Source organism: Juglans regia, chromosome 7 (assembly GCF_001411555.2).
Source record: "Juglans regia cultivar Chandler chromosome 7, Walnut 2.0, whole genome shotgun sequence".
NCBI lineage: Eukaryota > Viridiplantae > Streptophyta > Magnoliopsida > Fagales > Juglandaceae > Juglans > Juglans regia.
Window position 1 is genome coordinate 51,053,210 of NC_049907.1, and position 17,394 is coordinate 51,070,603.

General features: G+C 36.6%; 2 protein-coding genes across 5 annotated transcripts; one reads left to right on the forward strand and one right to left on the reverse strand.

Moving 5' to 3' along the window:
• Positions 1–597: 597 nt before the first annotated feature.
• On the reverse strand, positions 598–4,670 carry LOC108991919 (LIM domain-containing protein WLIM2b). 2 transcript variants are annotated; one of them, XM_018966342.2, is made up of 6 exons: positions 4,381–4,670; positions 3,696–3,954; positions 2,531–2,630; positions 2,398–2,432; positions 2,185–2,274; positions 598–1,152 (listed from the first exon to the last, which is right to left on the reverse strand). In XM_018966342.2, the coding sequence occupies exons 2-6, from the start codon at positions 3,828–3,830 to the stop codon at positions 937–939; spliced, it is 576 nt and encodes a 191-aa protein (XP_018821887.1). In that variant the 5' UTR covers positions 3,831–3,954; positions 4,381–4,670; the 3' UTR covers positions 598–936. The 2 variants fall into 2 exon arrangements, with proteins under 2 accessions (XP_018821887.1, XP_018821888.1); XM_018966343.2 differs by having other exon boundaries at positions 2,558–2,630; positions 4,381–4,524.
• Positions 4,671–13,509: 8,839 nt separating this feature from the next.
• Positions 13,510–17,123, forward strand: LOC108991930 (uncharacterized protein At2g39910). 3 transcript variants are annotated; one of them, XR_004801958.1, is made up of 9 exons: positions 13,510–13,697; positions 13,768–14,302; positions 14,406–14,492; positions 14,737–14,927; positions 15,486–15,681; positions 15,871–15,947; positions 16,390–16,491; positions 16,589–16,688; positions 16,965–17,123. XR_004801958.1 is itself a non-coding variant. In XM_018966356.2 (9 exons), the coding sequence occupies exons 1-9, from the start codon at positions 13,657–13,659 to the stop codon at positions 16,974–16,976; spliced, it is 1,329 nt and encodes a 442-aa protein (XP_018821901.1). In that variant the 5' UTR covers positions 13,510–13,656; the 3' UTR covers positions 16,977–17,123. The 3 variants fall into 3 exon arrangements, 1 of the variants encoding a protein (XP_018821901.1); XR_004801957.1 differs by having other exon boundaries at positions 15,871–15,935; positions 16,597–16,688; XM_018966356.2 differs by having other exon boundaries at positions 15,871–15,935.
• The last annotated feature ends 271 nt before the right edge of the window (positions 17,124–17,394 follow it).

Below are 17,394 nucleotides of genomic sequence, written 5' to 3' on the forward strand. Positions count from 1 at the left end.
AAAATTTTGAGAAAGTTGTAAAAGTTATATAAAAAACTATGAAAAAGAAATTAAAAAATATTTATATTTAAATATTAAAATCAGATGAAACAAGACGAGACCAACTACATATCTGTTATAATTGAAAAATATTAAAAAATATTTGTTATAATTGTTGTTCACGCAACTTGCGTCTATGAATACTTATGATGTATTGTGCCATGATCGTGACCATTATAACAGTCACTAGATCGAAGCACCAACAAACAATTACGTGTTGAATTCAGAAAAGAAATAAAAAATCAAACAAACAACCAATTAATTTGATTAATTTTGCATTGCACGGTACTTTTCTTCTTGAAAATTCTATTAAACAGTTTTATACCACACGCCTGCTTTTATTTTTTTATCTTTTTATTTTTATTTTCTTTCCCCCTATGCTAAAGTCTATATTTCTTCCAATTTGATTGATACAAAAAGAAGATTAATTTTTCCAAAGCTTGCTATAGTATGTATTTTTAATTTTTTCTTATAAGCACAACAACTTTTACAAATTATATATATATATATATATATATTTTTCAAGAAATCCCCAACTAAGTGAAATAGAAAACGGAATTGACAAATGTTCCCAAGGTAAATCTCTGGCTAATGAGAAAGCAGCAAGAATACGCGGCCTTTTCACACTCCGTATCTTTGTAACAAGCCAATCCAAAAAGTACATAAAGCTCGTGAAGTTCTGCAAATGGGTCCTGCGAATCATTTTACACCAGTTGGATTGGCATCCCATATATCAAGCAAACACAACAGTATGCTCAACACTGACGAGCAAAAAGGGAACACGGAGAAGAACCAAGTTTTGCCAGTTCCCCACCCTTGAGATCAGGAATCAGAAGAAACACACAATAATAAAAAAGAAAGGAATGTAATCAAATCCATAGTTTAAGGATTGGGACTTTAAGCCTCTGGAATGGAAGCTGCTGCTGCTGCACGTTTAATTGATGCAGACTTGATAAGATGGTTGTAGCTCCCTTTCTCCTTGAAAAGCTGGGAGAAATGGTGTTTGCAATATAAAATCCCCTCCAGGGCGGCATAATTAGATGGGGTTATAGGACAACCGCCGTGCGAGCACTTGAAACATGACTTATGATAGGCCTGGCTCTCCACTGTCACCTGCAAATTTTTTGTTTGAAAAACCCATTTGTAATCCACGTTATCAGAGGCACGATTGAATCTAATTGGGGTCAAAATCACATACAAGGGGGATCGTTTTAATTTTATTTTTATCAATATATATCACCCTGGTAATGATGCCAAGCAATTGCAGTACATTGTATGCATCTACCTGCATAACTTTATGCATGTACAGCCAAAGTGGATTGCTGGGAACTAGATTCGCACAGCTACCTAAAAAAAAAAAAAAAAAATGATCTGCACGGATCACAGAAAAGTTTTGAGCATTGCTATTCATAAACCCATACACCACACCAAAAAAATTTTATTTTTTTAAAGTTTTTTTGGTTTTATTATTCTTAAAATAATTAAATTATTCTACTCATAATCCATATACCACACATTTGATAAGAGAATAAAATTAAAAAAATCATAAAAAAGATGGTGTGTGGTGTATGAGGTTTAGGAATAGAATTTTTCAAAAGTTTTAGATGCTTTTGAATTTATTGGTAAAATACCCAACGGACAATTTCCCTTATTTGCATTTCGCTATTATCTGCTTTTGACATATAATTCCTACTTTTTTTTATAAGTATATATAATTATATATGCTACTATTGGAGTTCAGAACTAGCAACTTTGGGAAAGGCTTCACTCATTGCCAAAGAAAACTTGACCGAGCCAAGCCTGAATATATGCTCCTTTTGTTTTTTTTCCTCGTTCACTATATGCCCATTCTTCCACAAATAACTACCAACCTGATCCCCAAGCAACATTCCACACTTATTTCCTTACTCTTATTTTATAGGTAAAAACTTGATTACCTATAAAAAAAATTATAGGTAAAAACTTATTTTGTTACCATCAACTAAAACATTTAAAGGGTCATCCAAACTGCCATCAGGAAAAGAGGAAAAAATATGCAGTGGAAAAAACACAAATGGAAAATATATGCAACTGAATAAAACTTCAATGCAACCTCCCATGTAGCATGTAACAACAAATTAACCTGTTAGAAATTTAGAATTTTACCTTCTCCAATGGATAAGCAGTTTTACCACAGGTAGCACACTTTTCTTGTGTCCCAGAAAACATGCTGGCAGCTTTGCTTGGTGACCTAGTCTGAAACCAACTCAAGCTTTTGAGAATCAGTGACAACATCCAAAATCAGATTAGATTCCTTACAATGAATTTGTCCACTCATAATAGAATCATAAAAACTTGAAGTGCAATATGGAAAATTACCAGCTCGGGAGTTAACTTCTCGGCTGACTTTGCAGCTGTTAAAAATGAAATCCATGGCAACTTAAGTATGCAAAAGAGAAAATCTCAACAGAAAAAGAAATATAGAACTTCTCTGGTAAATGAAAAGACGTACGCGACTGAAAGTTCTTGTTGAAATTACCCGTCTCCTTGAATAGCTGTTCAAAGTGAGGCTTACAGTATAAAACCCCTTCCATTGAAGAATAGTTGCTGAGCTGAAAACATAAAATTTACACACCTCAATAGCCTATTTAGAATCAGCCCACAAAAACAGAAGCTGCTAATATTCACTAAACAGGATCTGCGTTAATGCAAACCATTCTTGCTTACATTATGAACCCCTATAGTAGCAACATAAATAGCGTACGTAATTCTCTCAATAGTTTATTTATATAGGACCAAAGATTTATCATTTTATTATTTTTGAATCATAAAACTTTCAGTGTAACCAAAGTGGACTCTAATTGGAAGGGATGTTTACATCCCCTACCAGGTTGGGCCTAACTTATCCCAGGAGGTTCAGTGACCAAAGCATAGTCGGCGAAAGGGGAAAGAGGCCCAGGGCCCACGCAGGAAGAAAATAGACGTGGAATGATGGGACACCGACATTTCTGACACCGCTCTGCGCACGCATGTAAAGGTAGGGCCACGCCACTCTTAAGGACAGATAAGAAACGTGGACAGGGATCATGGTAAGGGCCCCTGTCCCTGACAAGGTGCACGACACAATCCCCTGCCCCTGATAGAGTGCACAGCGCAACCCCCTGTCCCTGACAAAACGCACGAAAGGTGGCCACACTCACCCACCTGCCACAAGGACATGGCCCGGGGAGGCCACACCGCATGAAAGACAACAATGTGGTGTTCCATACGGAAAGCAAACACCTCTGACATGGGATACGGAGGACCAACCACCTCAACATGCAGTATAAAAGACAGGCACCAGGTCAGAATTACTATCATACATTCTCTCATATACTGAAATTCTCTCTAAAGAGTTGAAAACCGACTTAGGCAACGGAGGTGTTTCATCAACCCCAAGCCCCCACTTTCCTCATGTTGCGGGTAGTTGAACCCAGTGACCAGTGTGCGAAACATGTTATTAATACTAATAATTTCAGTGAAAGCATAACCAAAAAGGCAAGAAATTAAAATATAAAATTAAAAAGAAAAAAAGAAAGAAAGAAAAGAAAAGAAAAAGAACCATAGTTGCCACGGGCGCTGATACATGCATGCATACTATAAAGCCAAAAAAGAGCCAGGAATAACGATAGATATACCTTTAGCGTCCCTTTGCAGTGGGAGCACTTGAAGCAAGACTTGTGGTAAACAACCCCATCGGCAGATAGCTGCTCTACCGGATAAACCGTCTTCTCACAGACCTTGCATTTCTGTTGGGTGCCAGTGAAAGACATATCTCCTGCCTCGGATCTAGCTCTTCTCTAAATGCTTAAATTACCGCCAACCCCAAGGAAATAGATCGGTTCCAAAATAAGGGAAGTGGGTTTTCTTTCCAGCAACAAACTTATCTACCAAGAACTTTAAAAAACAAACAGAATCAAGAATGTAGCCAGACTATGTCAAAGAAGGGAAAATACATCATTCGTTATGATTGGTTTCGGAGAAAACTAGGGAATAAAACTGAAAGACAGCCCCACAATTTTAAAATTTTTAAGTGATTTATTTTGATGGGTTTTCTAAGAAACCTAACATCCAACTTAATAGAACCAAATACAGATATTTGACTTGGATTGAGAAAAGTGTTCATCCGGTATGTTGAAAGGACAAAAAAATACCCAGTTTCATTATATTTTCCCCAGCTTTCTCCGAAATCGATTGGGACTTGTAGAAACACGTAATGGTAAAATGTAGGGATCTCTAGGAGAAAACCCAAAGAAATGCGAATATCTATTTAAGCACAGAAGAGATTTAACAAGATCTGATTCCTTGGGAGATAAAGTTTACCTCGAAAAATAGAGCAATTGTGGATCTGAGAGCTTCACGGAATTGGGCGCGATCTAAAAGCTAAAAGTTCGGAAATGGGGATTGAACGCGAAGGGTCAGAGAGACGTTTTATGCAGCGAAGTGGAAAATATAGATATATTATAGTATTATACCCACGGGAGAGAGAGGATAATGAGATTATTATATAAATAAAATAAAAATAATAAAACACGCCAAATTATCTTTGTTGGCTCCACTATGTTGCGTTCAACGACTCGATTACGCGGCTTTCCCACCCGGAGAACTTCGTTGAGGGCATGTAAACATTTCGCGCTCACTCTTTATACTTCGGTGGGCCAGACGTTATTTTATTTCTTTCGTTTTCACACGTTTAACCCCTGATTAAAAAAAAAAAAAAAAAAACCCCTGATCATTCCATTGATCAACAGATACCAAAGGCAGTGAGGAGTTTCCTCCGAATCCACTATACACTCTGATATAAGCAGAGCATTTTTATCTATTGTATATGTAACTACATTGCCTTCTTTGAGGATATGTTTAATATTACAAACATCAAAACATATAATTCTTGATTTGATATATGAAATGGTCATTCCAAAATAGCTTTCATCTGTCACTTGTTTCTGAATTTCCTTTACTACTCTTTTGGAATCACCTTCTAGAATTACTTTTCTCATTCTCAAATCAATACCAAAATTTACTGTTGTAAGCCTATAAGTTCTCCTTTCGCTTATGCTAATAGTAGATAAGGAAATAGAACTTGCTTCTTTCTTATGGTGGCCAGAAAGTTACATTCCTCATCTCTGACAACAATCTCAATTCCAATCATATAGTGCTTCTTATCAGCTTCCACATCCCAATTTTATCTTACAAAAACCTGGTGGTGGATTCTCTCATGTGCCCCTCCTTACATTATTACCAGTAACTTGGTTGGAAATCCTGGTTTCAGATGTTGCAATGTCTTGTAGCATTTGATAGACCCTGTGTAGTACTGACTTGGGATCAACGTGATGTTTTTGAAGACATTCTTTCCTTTTCCACCACAAATTCCAAAGAATCAGAGACAATTCTTCTATCTCATCCTTTTGTTGCTTCCTGAACATGTCTTCTACTAATGCCTTTAGACTCTTGCATAAGGCCTTAGTTTTTTGAATTTTCCTTGAACATTATCCCAGGATATCAGTTGTAGAAATACATTCCCATGGAATATGTTCTGTAGTTTCTGGTTCCATTGAGCAGAGAGGGCAAGTATCTTCTTCTTGCACAGGTTGACCTTAGTAGGTAATATATTGAGGCAAGCTCTTCACAGGAAATTCTTTGTAGCTGGAGGGATGGCTAGTTTCCATATTCTGGTCTAGTCCTCACGATTATGGGAGCTTTGTGAGCATTGGCCCTTTTTTCTTTCTTGAAGTTTCCTTTTGTAGGTAGTAAGCACTCCTAACAGTGAATATTCTATTTGATGTGCTTCTCCACATCAGTTTATCTGCCCTGTTGCAGTGGCTGATTGGAAGCTGGCTTATTATTTCAGCATCTTCCTTTGAAAAAACTACTCTTATGAGATTAAAATTCCATTTCATTGTTCCTTCATTGATAAGAACTCCATTTTAGCATATGCCCCCATTGTGTTCTTTCTTGAAGTTTCCTTTTGTAGGTGGTAAGCACTCCTAACAGTGAATATTCTATTTGATGTGCTTCTCCACATCAGTTTATCTGCCCTGTTGCAGTGGCTGATTGGAAGCTGGCTTATTATTTCAGCATATTCCTTTGAAAAAACTACTCTTATGAGATTAAAATTCCATTTCATTGTTCCTTCATTGATAAGAACTTCATTTTAGCATATGCCCCCAGTGTGTTCTGTCCACTTTGAGGTTTGAATGTAATTGGTTGTGGCAACCATTTATCTAACCATATTCTAACTGACTATCCATTCTCAATCCTCCATATAATCCCTTCTTGAAGCAAATATCTAGTAGATAAGAAACTCCCCCAAATATAAGATGGATAGCTACCCAACTTAGCATGGAGAAAATCAGTATTGGAAAAATATTTGTAATGTAACACTTGTGAAGCTAGGGAATTTAGGTATTGAATCATCCTCTATCATTGTTTTGCTAACAAAACTATGTTGAAGTTTTTAAAATCTCTAAACCCCAAACCCCTTTCAACTTTAGATTTCCCCATTTGATTCCAATTTATCCAACTAAGTTTTCTCTTGTGATTTATTTGTCCCCATCAGTAACCTTTCATTAGTTTATTAAGTTCTTGTAGCAAGCCTTTGGGTAGTTTAAAAACTCCATAGAATAAGTAGGAATGGCTTGAATCACTGACTTGAGCTGTATTTCTTTACCTGTTTTCGATAGGAACTTCATTTTCCAGTTATTTAGTTTACCTCTAACTTTGTCAATAATATTGTTAAAATCCTTTACTCTAGATCTTCCAACCAAATATGGTAATCCAATATAACCTCATAAGAATTTGTTCTTCTTATCCCTTCAATACTGAGGATGCTATCTTTTGTAAATGCCCTTGTATTCTTATTGAAAAATAGAGGATTTTTCTTTGTTCAACCTCTGGGGCTGATGATGTTTCATATCGGCCTATCAAGTGTAGCAACCTACTCCATTCTAAAGAAAAAGCTTGACAGAATAACAAGATATCATTTGTAAAAAATAGATGATTTATTGTTAGCTCTCCTCTTGCCATTGGAAAACCAGAAATAACTCTCAACCTTTTATGTGAGAGGGTGATCAGGATTTTTTTTTTTTTATTTAAAAAAGGCTATTAGAAAGATAAACTAAATCATGGATTAATTTTAGGTTTCCTTTACATTGACACTAATGCACAAGCGTGGTAGGTATGGTGATGCCAATTTTGGTCTTTTAAGGGCTAGTTACATTAATTATATATATATATATATATATATATATATATATGAAAACAAGATTTAAATTCCCGTGTATTCTTATTATGTGTTATTTCTTTATCAATTGATTAATGTTACATCAAAATATGTTGAAAATTTTGATATTTAAAAAAATAAGAAATAGCATTTTCTTCTCCAATTATCACTGATATAAAGTTTACAATTGCATGAATCTATCTAAAAAAAAAAGGCATATTTGTCCTACATTTTTTTTAAATAATGCTCAATACAAGGGGTTGTGCCTTATTGGTTAGGGGTTGTTTGGAAGATGGAATGGTTTTATTTCATTCCATTTGATCTCATTTCCTTCCCAATTATTACTTAAATACAAATACTTTACAATTTCAAATTTTTAACTTTTAACTTTTTTTTTTTAATTATTACAATTTTTTCAAACTTCAAAACAAAATACACAAAATAATTTAATTTTTCCAAGTCTCAAAACAAAAATTATATTAATAAATTATATTATAACAATATTTTAATTTTATAAATTTTTTAATTTATTATTTCTCTCTCATTTCACAAAATCCAATAAAACTTTAATTCAAATTATTTCACTATTATTCACAGACTATCTCACTATTGTTTACAAATTTCTCGTCTCATCTCGTTTTATTTGATCATCCAAATGAAACCTTAGTATCACAAAAATCATGTTTGATTAACGCGTCATTGCTCAGCTCAAAATAGGCCTAGATGAGGGGTCGTGGAAGATGAGGGCTCGAGATAAGAATGCTATGTCTTTAGACCACACATACATGAGCTTAGGCTACATATCCCATGAGAGCCCAAAGGTAGGTAGGAAAATGGAAAGAAAATGAGGGGAAAGGGAGTAATCTCAAAGTTTAAGAGGAGTAAATGTTTACAAGATGAGAATGTAGAATACACAAATTCATTGGCAGTGGCTGGTTCTCAGCCCTGCCAAATGCAATGAGTCTATTAGTATGGAACTATCGAGGGTTTAGGAACTCTCAGACAGATAGAATACTTAGTCTTTTGACTAATGATAAGTGCCCTAATTTGATATTCCTGGTGGAAACCAAAAGCTCAAAGAATTGTATGGAAGAAATTAGAAGAACCTTGAGATTTGATTGCAATTTTGCCGTAAATAGTTTGGGATGCAGTGGTGAACTTGCATTACTATGGAAGTCTAAATGGCAAGTGAGTATTTGCAACTATACAAGGTGGCACATTAGTGCCACTGTTCAGGAACATGAGAATGGCCCCACCTGGATGTTCACAGGTTTCTATGGTCATCCTGACACTTCTGAGAGGGATGACAGTTGGAAACTTATGAAATATCTTAAACCCCCCATCACCTATGCCTTGGATTTGCACTAGGGATTTCAATGAGATATTAAGCCAAAGTGAGAAGTTTGGGACAACATTCAAACCTTATAGACAGATGGAGTCCTTCAGACAAGCAGTCGAAGATTGCTTACTAAATGACATTCACTCATTTGGGCATAAGTTTGCTTGGTCAAATAACAAGCATGACAAGGAGTTTACAAAAGAAAGAATTGATTGAGCCATGGTCAACAAAGAATGGAATGACTTGTTTCCAAATGCAGTTTACAATGTATTACCTGCAATGAAGTCAGACCACTCACCCTCCATATCAGCATGCAAATGAGGATCCAAGGAGAATAAGGTCTAATGTGATATTTAGATATGAAACTGCTTGGGAGTTAAGGGAAGAGTGTTCTAAGACAGTAGAAGCAGCTTGGGACAAAAGGCTTGTGGGTGATAATGGGGCCTCCATGATTAGATACAAACTTGAGCAATGTCAAATAGTTCTTTTGAAATGGAACTCAACTAAGCAGAATCAAGGTGTTAGGGTAGTTAAAAGTGGAATGGCCAGGATTGGAGAGCTTCAAGAGCATGAAGATGGTAATCATATTTCAAAAGTTCAGGAAATTAAAAAAGAAGTGGATTATTCTCTGGGGCAAAAGAAGATCTGAGGTGGAAGCAACAAGTCAAGCAGCACTGGCTAAAGCATGTGGATAGAAATATCAAGTTTTCTCAGATGCAAGCCAGCCAGAGAAGGAAAGCTAATGCAATCAGAATCATGATTTACCATAATAGAGTCACAGTGACTGAGCAGAATAACATTGGTGCTATTTTTACGGATTTTTTCTTTGATCTTTTTACCACTTCTTTGCCTACTAAACTTGAGAGGTGTTTGCATGGTTTGGCCTCTAAGATTACTGATGACATGAATGAAAGACTAATGTTGAAATTTACTGAAAAGGAGGTGAAAGGAGCAGTCTTTCAAATGAATCCAATGGGCTCACCAGGTCTTGATGGTTTTTCAACTTAGTTTTACCAAAATCACTAGGATGTGGTAGGGAAAGAAGTTTGCAAATTCACTCTACATATGCTCAATCAAGGTGAATCTCTCCAAGATGTCAATGATACATTTATCACCCTCATTCCCAAAGTTAAGAATCATAAGAGATTGACTGATTTTAGGCCTATCAGCCTATGCAATGTAATTTACAAGATTGTGTCTAAAACTCTGGCTAATAGGCTAAAATCTATCATATCTGACATTATATCTTTGAATCATAGTGCATTTGTACCTGGAAAGCTAATTTCTGAAAATATTTTGGAGACTTATGAGATTCTACATTCCATGAACCCTCGGATGAAGAGGAAGACATAGTTTATGGCTCTAAAGCTAGACATGAGTAAGACCTAGTAGTTTATTTTGCAAGGCTAATCCTAAAGAGTGGGGTTGTGTGTTTCAGATTCTCGAACTGTATGAATAAGCCTCTGGACAAGTCCTGAATAAAGAAAAGACTTCAATTTATTTTAACAAGAACACATCTACTGAGGCACAAAGAACAATCCTAAGGATGGCTGAGGTAAGTCTACTGGAGTTTTTGAGAAATATCTTGGGTTACCTGCAATGGTGGGAAGATCAAAGATAACCGCTTTTCACTCAATTATTGATAGAACTTAGGCAATAATTGCTAATTGGAAGACAAAGTTCCTGTCAGCAGCAGAGAAATAAGTGTTGTTAAAGGCTGTTCTTCAAGCAATCCCTACCTATACCATGAGGAGTTTCTTACTCCCTTTCTCAATAACTCAAAGACTAAACAAGCTACTTAAAATGATTTGGTGGGGATACAATAAGGATCACTCGAAAATTCAGTGGGTGAAATGGAATCAGGTGAGTCATTCAAAAGACAAATGTGGGCTGAGATTTAGAGATTTTAGGAGTTTCAATTTGGCTATGCTTTCCAAGCAAAGTTGTAGAATAATTCAGAATCCAAATTCTCTGTTAGCATAGGTTTTCAAGCATAAATATTTCAGGAAGATAAATATGTTGGAAGCTAAACTGGGGTTAGGACCTTCTTATGCTTGAAGGAGCATTTTGCAGTTGCTAAAAAATGACCTATTTTGGAGGATTAACAATGGCAAAAGTGTAAACATCTGGACTGATAGGTTGCTGCCAAGACCACAATCTTACAAAGTGGTATCATCTAGAGCCAATTTAGAATGTTGTGAGAAAGTGGCTGATTTAATTAATCCCGATCTGAAGCAGTGGAAGGAAGAGTCACTACAATAGTTGTTCTCTACTTAGGAAGCTAAGTTAATCTAGTCCATACCAATTAGTCTTGGTGACAGGGCAGATAAATTGGTATGGTTACATACTACTGATGACAAGTATTCTGTTACAAGTGCTTATCACATTCACAGAGAGCTTGAGACTAGTAATGAGGGAGAATCATCGAATGAGAGGGTGGGTCACGAAGGTTGGAAAGCAGTGTGGAGAATGAATGTTCCAAATGCAATGAAGATGTTCATTTGGAAGGCTTGCATTGAAGCTCTCTCCACTCTATCCAATTTAAGGAAAATAAAAGTGGTTGAGGACAACTTATGCCCCATTTGTAGATTGGATCAGGAGACCTCAGGACATGTTTTATGGGAGTGTGGTGCTGCTAGAGATGTGTGGAGCCAAAGCTGCAGAAAAGTCCAAAAGATGGTATGCCATAGTGTGTTCTTTCTTGATATCTAGAACAATATGGTTAATTTCCTCAAACAAGAGGAACTTGAGGAGGCTGTTATAATATCGAGATTAATTTGGACTATAAGAAATGAGTTTTTACATGAGAAAAGCTTCAAATATCCCACTCTTCTGCTCAGAAAGGCTAGTGATGAATTGAAATTATTTAAAAGCTCAAGACAGCCATCTCAGAAGAGATCCATTCAAATAGCACTCGTGCAACATAAGTGGCAGAAACCAAGGGAATGAGCATACAAACTGAACAGGGATGCTGTAAATAGTGCAGCAGGCAGAATTGGCATATGTATGATTGCTAGGGACTTTAAGGGATAGGTCATTGGCACTTTTAGAGCCTTGAAAAGTGTGAGTGGTAACTCTTTTGATGTAGAAGCTCATGCCCTGGTGTTAGCTGCTATTTTTTGCAAAGAAATAGGCTTAACACAGATCATTGTAGAGGGTGATGCATTGCAAGTGATGAATTTGTCGAAGAAGAACAAATCAAATTGGAGCTTAGGGGGTTTACTGATAGGGGATGGAAGGAGAATTCTGAATTCTTTCGCCTCTTGGTCAGTGACACATACCAATAGCGGTGCTAATATGGCTGCTCATCACTTTGCTAGAAATGCTCTCAATTTTGATGAAGACTTTTTTGATTTGGAAGATTATCTTCAATGTATTCATTCTACTGTTTTAAGTGAGATGTTGTAAGTCTTCAGTATTAAGAAATATCAGTTTCATTTTTTTTAAAAAAAGGCCTAGGTGATGGGTCACCCACTTGACGTTTATATATATATATTAACTAAAAAATAGACTTTAGCCTATGACTGTTCATTTGGGTTCTGTCCTGGGAGTCCGGGTATACCAGGACCAAAACTCGGGTTTCAAACCCTGGCCGAAATCTGGACCGGATTAATCCAGGTCAAACCTGGGCCGGAACCCAGATGAACCTGGGTTTTCTAAAACCCAATTTATTATTTTTTTTTAACAATAAAATTACATGCCTTACAACTGCAATCAATCTTTATTTCCTAAGTAAAATAACTTGAAAATCAAAATCCTCGGATGGTTCTTAGTACATTTTCTAAGATTTTTTTTTTCCACGAATACTGCCTTTCCCATAATTCGTATAGCCAAAAGAACAACAGGAAGCAGTCTATTCCAACTCTAATGTGTCCTCATCCTCTGCAGCGATGTAAGTAGAAAATTATGGAAGCATTGAAATGTCAGGTTTCTTGTAGAAGGCATCTTTTACAAACACAAAGTTCCCTTCGGCACCCGGCATTTTTTTGCCTTTAAATACCTATTTAGGAAACATATGGTTTTGAAAATTAGAATCCAAGGGCAATTGCAAAATAAATTCACTAAATATCAAATTAGACAATACCACATGATCGATCTCTAATGTTAAAAAAAAAAAAACCTGGATAACGGGTATACCCGAATTTTACAACCTGAGTTCTGGACCCGGCCTAAATGAAAAGCCCTACTTTAGCCTAATCAGCTCTTTCTTTTCTCTTTTCTTCTACTTCTATTATTTCTATCTTCTCCCTTGCTCAAACTCACGGCGTAGTCACTAGTCTCTAATGCTAGACTTACAACACTGACAATAATGGCCATCAACATGGGTATAGGTAATGCTTCAAACTTTCACAAATCCATAACGTGTAGTCTGCCACACGTGCCATCCAAGTTGTAAAACCTTGGAAAAAAATGAATGACTACTTGTAAAAATTAGAGTCCAATTTCATCTGATAACTAAAGAATGCAGGAATTAGTATTCATATTTATCTTTGTAATTTATTGAATCCACGTGAAACGTTATTTTTCTCAACACGGATGAGTGTCTTCTGCAAGTAATGTTGGCAAGGAAAGATTGTAAATTACACATCTGGTAAAACAAAGCCATACAGAGATTACATTATAATTTGAAAATGCTATTTTATTATATCATTTCGTATTACTTTCTAATATAAATTGAATAGAATAATTTTAGAAATAATATAACATTTTTTCATAATTTTAGACACGTAGTCTTTTTTTTTAATAATTTCATTTAGAAAAGAGTACAATTATATACAATTTAAAATGTTAAAAATTAAGATTTTTAATGAAAAACTAAATCGGAGACAGAGGATGGATGACCAATGACCAAACCTGGGTTGGGTCTAGACTTCTAGTAAGTGCGCGACTTTCACAATGCCAACGACGGCCCGTTTGAGGTCAGTCGTTTCGTAATACCTCTTCGAGCACATGGAGAGCATCTTCGTTCCCCAAACCGAACTCGAACTCGAACTCCTCGAGTCCTAACGAGCGAGTGAAGATCCGAATCGAGTCAACAATGTCGAAATCGTTCTCCGACCTCCATCACCTTCTCATTCAGTAATCTCTCTCTCTCTCTCTCTCTCTCTCCATATCTTCCTTCTATTAATTTCATTTTAATTTTTTGAAGGTTATCGGAGCCAATAACGGAGTCGCTCTCCAAAATCCAATACACTCCACCAGAGGGCTCCTACATTTCTGTCAAAGCCCTAATCGAACCCCTCCTCCCGCACAAAGCCTCCCTGCCAAACCCTAGCATCGCCGAGGACCAAATTCATGCTTTAATAAGAGATTTTTCCTTAGCTTGCGCCTTGATATCCTCCTCCCAGTCCTCGACCCACGAAATCCTCTCGTGGATTCCCCAGCACCTGTCGGTCTCTGCAAACTCTTCCTTTCGCAAGCTCTCCGAAGCATACTGTGGCGTTTTTGGCGAAACAAATGCAAAGAGGATCGTTGAGTTGGGTGTGGATATTGGTTCGATTCCTGAAGATAGGAGACTTGTGGTGGAATTGATCCCGGAGGTGCTGCCATTGTTGAAGGAGAGGATTAAGGAGAGCTCGATAGATAAGTCGGACGAGAGCCACGAGGTCTCGGCCGCGTCGGCTCGGGTTCCGGTAGGGCTCGCCATCGTAGCAGCTTATCAGTTTAGATGGTTTGTCACTCAGGTTGTGCTTTGGATATTCTTTTTTAGATTTGAAAGGGTGTTGACGAGGAAAATGTTGGTTTTTCATGTTCATGTGAGCTTATTTACATTTATTTGCCTGATAGGTTGGTTATCCTTCTTTGGGACAACTGTGCGCTTTGGTGATTCCTTGTGCATTGACTGCGCTTGATCACTGGTCAGCGGAGGTGAAAGTATGTGCATTTTTTTTTGTCTGTAGTATCAGCTTCAAGTATTGTTTCAATGATATATTTTCAATGGGAAGCCAGAGCTTATTTTGAGTGAATTTGTGCAAAGAATTATGTCCAAAGGGCACTTCCTTCCCCCATAAGAATGGAGAGTGAACCTAATGGATATGTGCTTAACTTAAAAATAAAAGAAATTTATACTGGATAGGTGTCACATTGGGTGCATGATACTCTCTTTTCCTGTTTTTAGGGCCAGGGCATGATTAGCCTTACACATCTTGCAAAAAATGTTGATGCCATGGATCTGGGCGGGTATGAGGATGTGATTCTTGATGCATGCTGCCAGAATATTGCTTCTAGTGATGATATATGGCATCATGTAGTTGAGATGTCAACACTTCTTGTGACTTGTACTCAGAGGGGCAACCCTCGTAGCCCATGGTATGCTTATTTGTCTACATTCCTTCACTTCTTGACTGTTATTTCTGATGAGTTTTTGTAGGTGTTATTTTGAAAAACAAATGAACGTAATTATGCATTTTATAATCATGGACAGTATTTCTTCATGGGGAATATTATTTATGTAATCAAGTACTAACAAAAACCTTGAATATGGATCATGATTAAAAAGAGTTTCAAAAGGAAACTTTCTCTGGTATTACTCTAGTCAGTGATTAGTTAGAATGAAAGGAATCTTTTAGTCTTTTCCCTCTGCAAGTCAAAAATGTTATATAAGGTACCTGTTTGTGTTGACTTTTATCACCCTTTCTGGATACACTGCATCAGAGACAGGAATTCTAGTTTTGTCTGGCTGATTGAATATCACTTATAATTTTAGATCAGTTATATAAATAAATTTTGTAAGTGTGATTATGAATTTATTACTCTAGGCTGCTGTTTGATGCATGCTTAGAGATGTTGTCTACATGCCTCTTGTTGTCCAGCTATTGCATATTTATGGAAATTGTTGTTTACTCATTATTGTGTCCCATTGTTTAGGTTTGAAAGGATGTTGAATGAGATGTTAAGTCACTTGGAGCGGCAGCCAAGGAACAAGGAGCGTCGGATTGCATGGCTCAAATATATTGAGCCACTTTTAAGTAGTGTTGGTCTTGTGTTATTAGCTCATTTTAGGCGTATTTTTCCCCTTTTCCTTAAGTGGATGCATGCCGATGATGATGAGACTGTTCTACTGGTGAGAATAATTGCAAGTTCTTTTTAAATTTAATATAATATTTCACAACCTCACTGATGAAGTTTCATTTTTTGTGCTTTTCTCATTGAATAATTAGTCTAGGGAAAGCCTAGCATAATTTACTGGAGCTGACGTTTGTTGGATGTAGTAACTGATATACAATTTTTGAATTTTTTTAATTGCATGCAGGTTCTGGAAAGGATCCAAACTATCTTAAGGTTAACATGGATAAGGAACACACCATATGTTGGAAGGTAAACTGCTAGGTAATCATGCTTTATTATCCATAGAATGTACAGTTAGGAAGCCATTTGGAACTTCTCTGGAATGTTATTCATGTTATTGTCTTGCATGCATCTGAATATGTAGTTGATGGTCTAAAAGATCAGAACTTACATATGTCAAATAGAATGAGGTAGGAATCTTTTGATCTTCACTTTACCTTATTGAACAAGTGAACATAATTTATATTAAAAAATTCCAGCAAAAAAGAAAGGCATCTAAACCTCTATCTGTGTCACCTTTCTTCACGTCCAGTTTGTGGTCAATGCTGTTTCTAAGTTATGGCTGTCAATGGATTTACCTGTCATTTCCCCATTTCTCCCGACTGAGACTTGATTCAAGCATGTATTTTTTATGAAGCCAAGTGTATATTCCCAGAATCGCTGCATCCTGTTGTGTTTACAATTCTCCATACTTTGGTGTCAGGTTGGTCGATGAACTCACTATGTTGTATAAAGAGGCAGCATTGAAGAGGACTCGCGAAGAAGTTAGAGCACAAATTGTTCAGATATTGATCTTACTCCAACAGTAAGGGTTATGTCATGATTTCCAGGATAATAATGAAATTTAACAGGATTTATTCTTAGATGATTTGTTGTTTTGATATTCTTCCTGTAATCACAAGATGTAAAGGTATGCAATTCGAAGCAGCCTGGGGCAAGCACAAGGATGATCCAAACTTGACAAATCTTGAGGCATCACTAAGTAGAAAAGACACAGCGACGGTAAGAATTATGTTCTTTGTTGCTGCACAGGAATAATAATTGCAGTGTGGTTGGTTCAATTCAAAGCCCTAAGAGAGCTTATTGAGCGTGGCATGATGTAAACTGTAAGCAGCACTTGTAAAACAATTTCAACAAGGGGGGAGGGGATCTGAAGCGAGCTTATCGAGTTACATCTCCTTTTGATGTTTTTTCTATTATTAGGATACCCAGGTCCTATTGTGATTTCATACATGTTCTGTTCTTCTTTACCTATTTAACATGTGGTATGTGATGCAGGTCATTCAATGATCTTTCGGAAGCAGACGGAATGCGCTATTGCTTAAGATATGGTGTAAATAGCTTATTTTGGGATCTGTATTCTGTGTACATGTAATTATGAGCACTATATAACTTTCCTTATTTTATGTATGGTGTTGCCGTATTCCTCGAGCATAAGCCCACAACCGTTGGTATGTATATCATGTAATACAAATAGCTAACGAAAGATTAATATAGAGTAGAAAACTTTTAGGCTCAGCATTTCACGAGTTGAAGGCTCACGGGTTTTACATTCACTGCTTAAGAGTGTGATACCGTGTTTGGCCAGGTAAGTAAGAATAATCCCCCCAACAGCTTGAAAAACCTAAGGAGTTCACCGCCAAATGGTTAGTGGAGTAACTAAATTAGGAAAGAACCATCCAGCGCCGTTTTTTTTATTTTTTATTCT

Excerpts from the sequence above, each read along its gene's own strand:
- LOC108991930 (XM_018966356.2), top strand. The coding sequence starts at position 13,657 with ATGTCGAAATCGTTCTCCGACCTCCATCACCTTCTCATTCA. Across the intron at positions 14,928-15,485 it reads GGCAACCCTCGTAGCCCATG|GTTTGAAAGGATGTTGAATG; the intron begins GTATGCTTATTT and ends CCCATTGTTTAG. Across the intron at positions 16,492-16,588 it reads ATATTGATCTTACTCCAACA|ATGTAAAGGTATGCAATTCG; the intron begins GTAAGGGTTATG and ends TGTAATCACAAG.
- LOC108991919 (XM_018966342.2), bottom strand. The coding sequence starts at position 3,830 with ATGTCTTTCACTGGCACCCAACAGAAATGCAAGGTCTGTGAGAAGACG. Across the intron at positions 2,433-2,530 it reads CAACAAGAACTTTCAGTCGC|CTGCAAAGTCAGCCGAGAAG; the intron begins GTACGTCTTTTC and ends CATTTTTAACAG. Across the intron at positions 1,153-2,184 it reads CTGCTTATCCATTGGAGAAG|GTGACAGTGGAGAGCCAGGC; the intron begins GTAAAATTCTAA and ends AAAAATTTGCAG.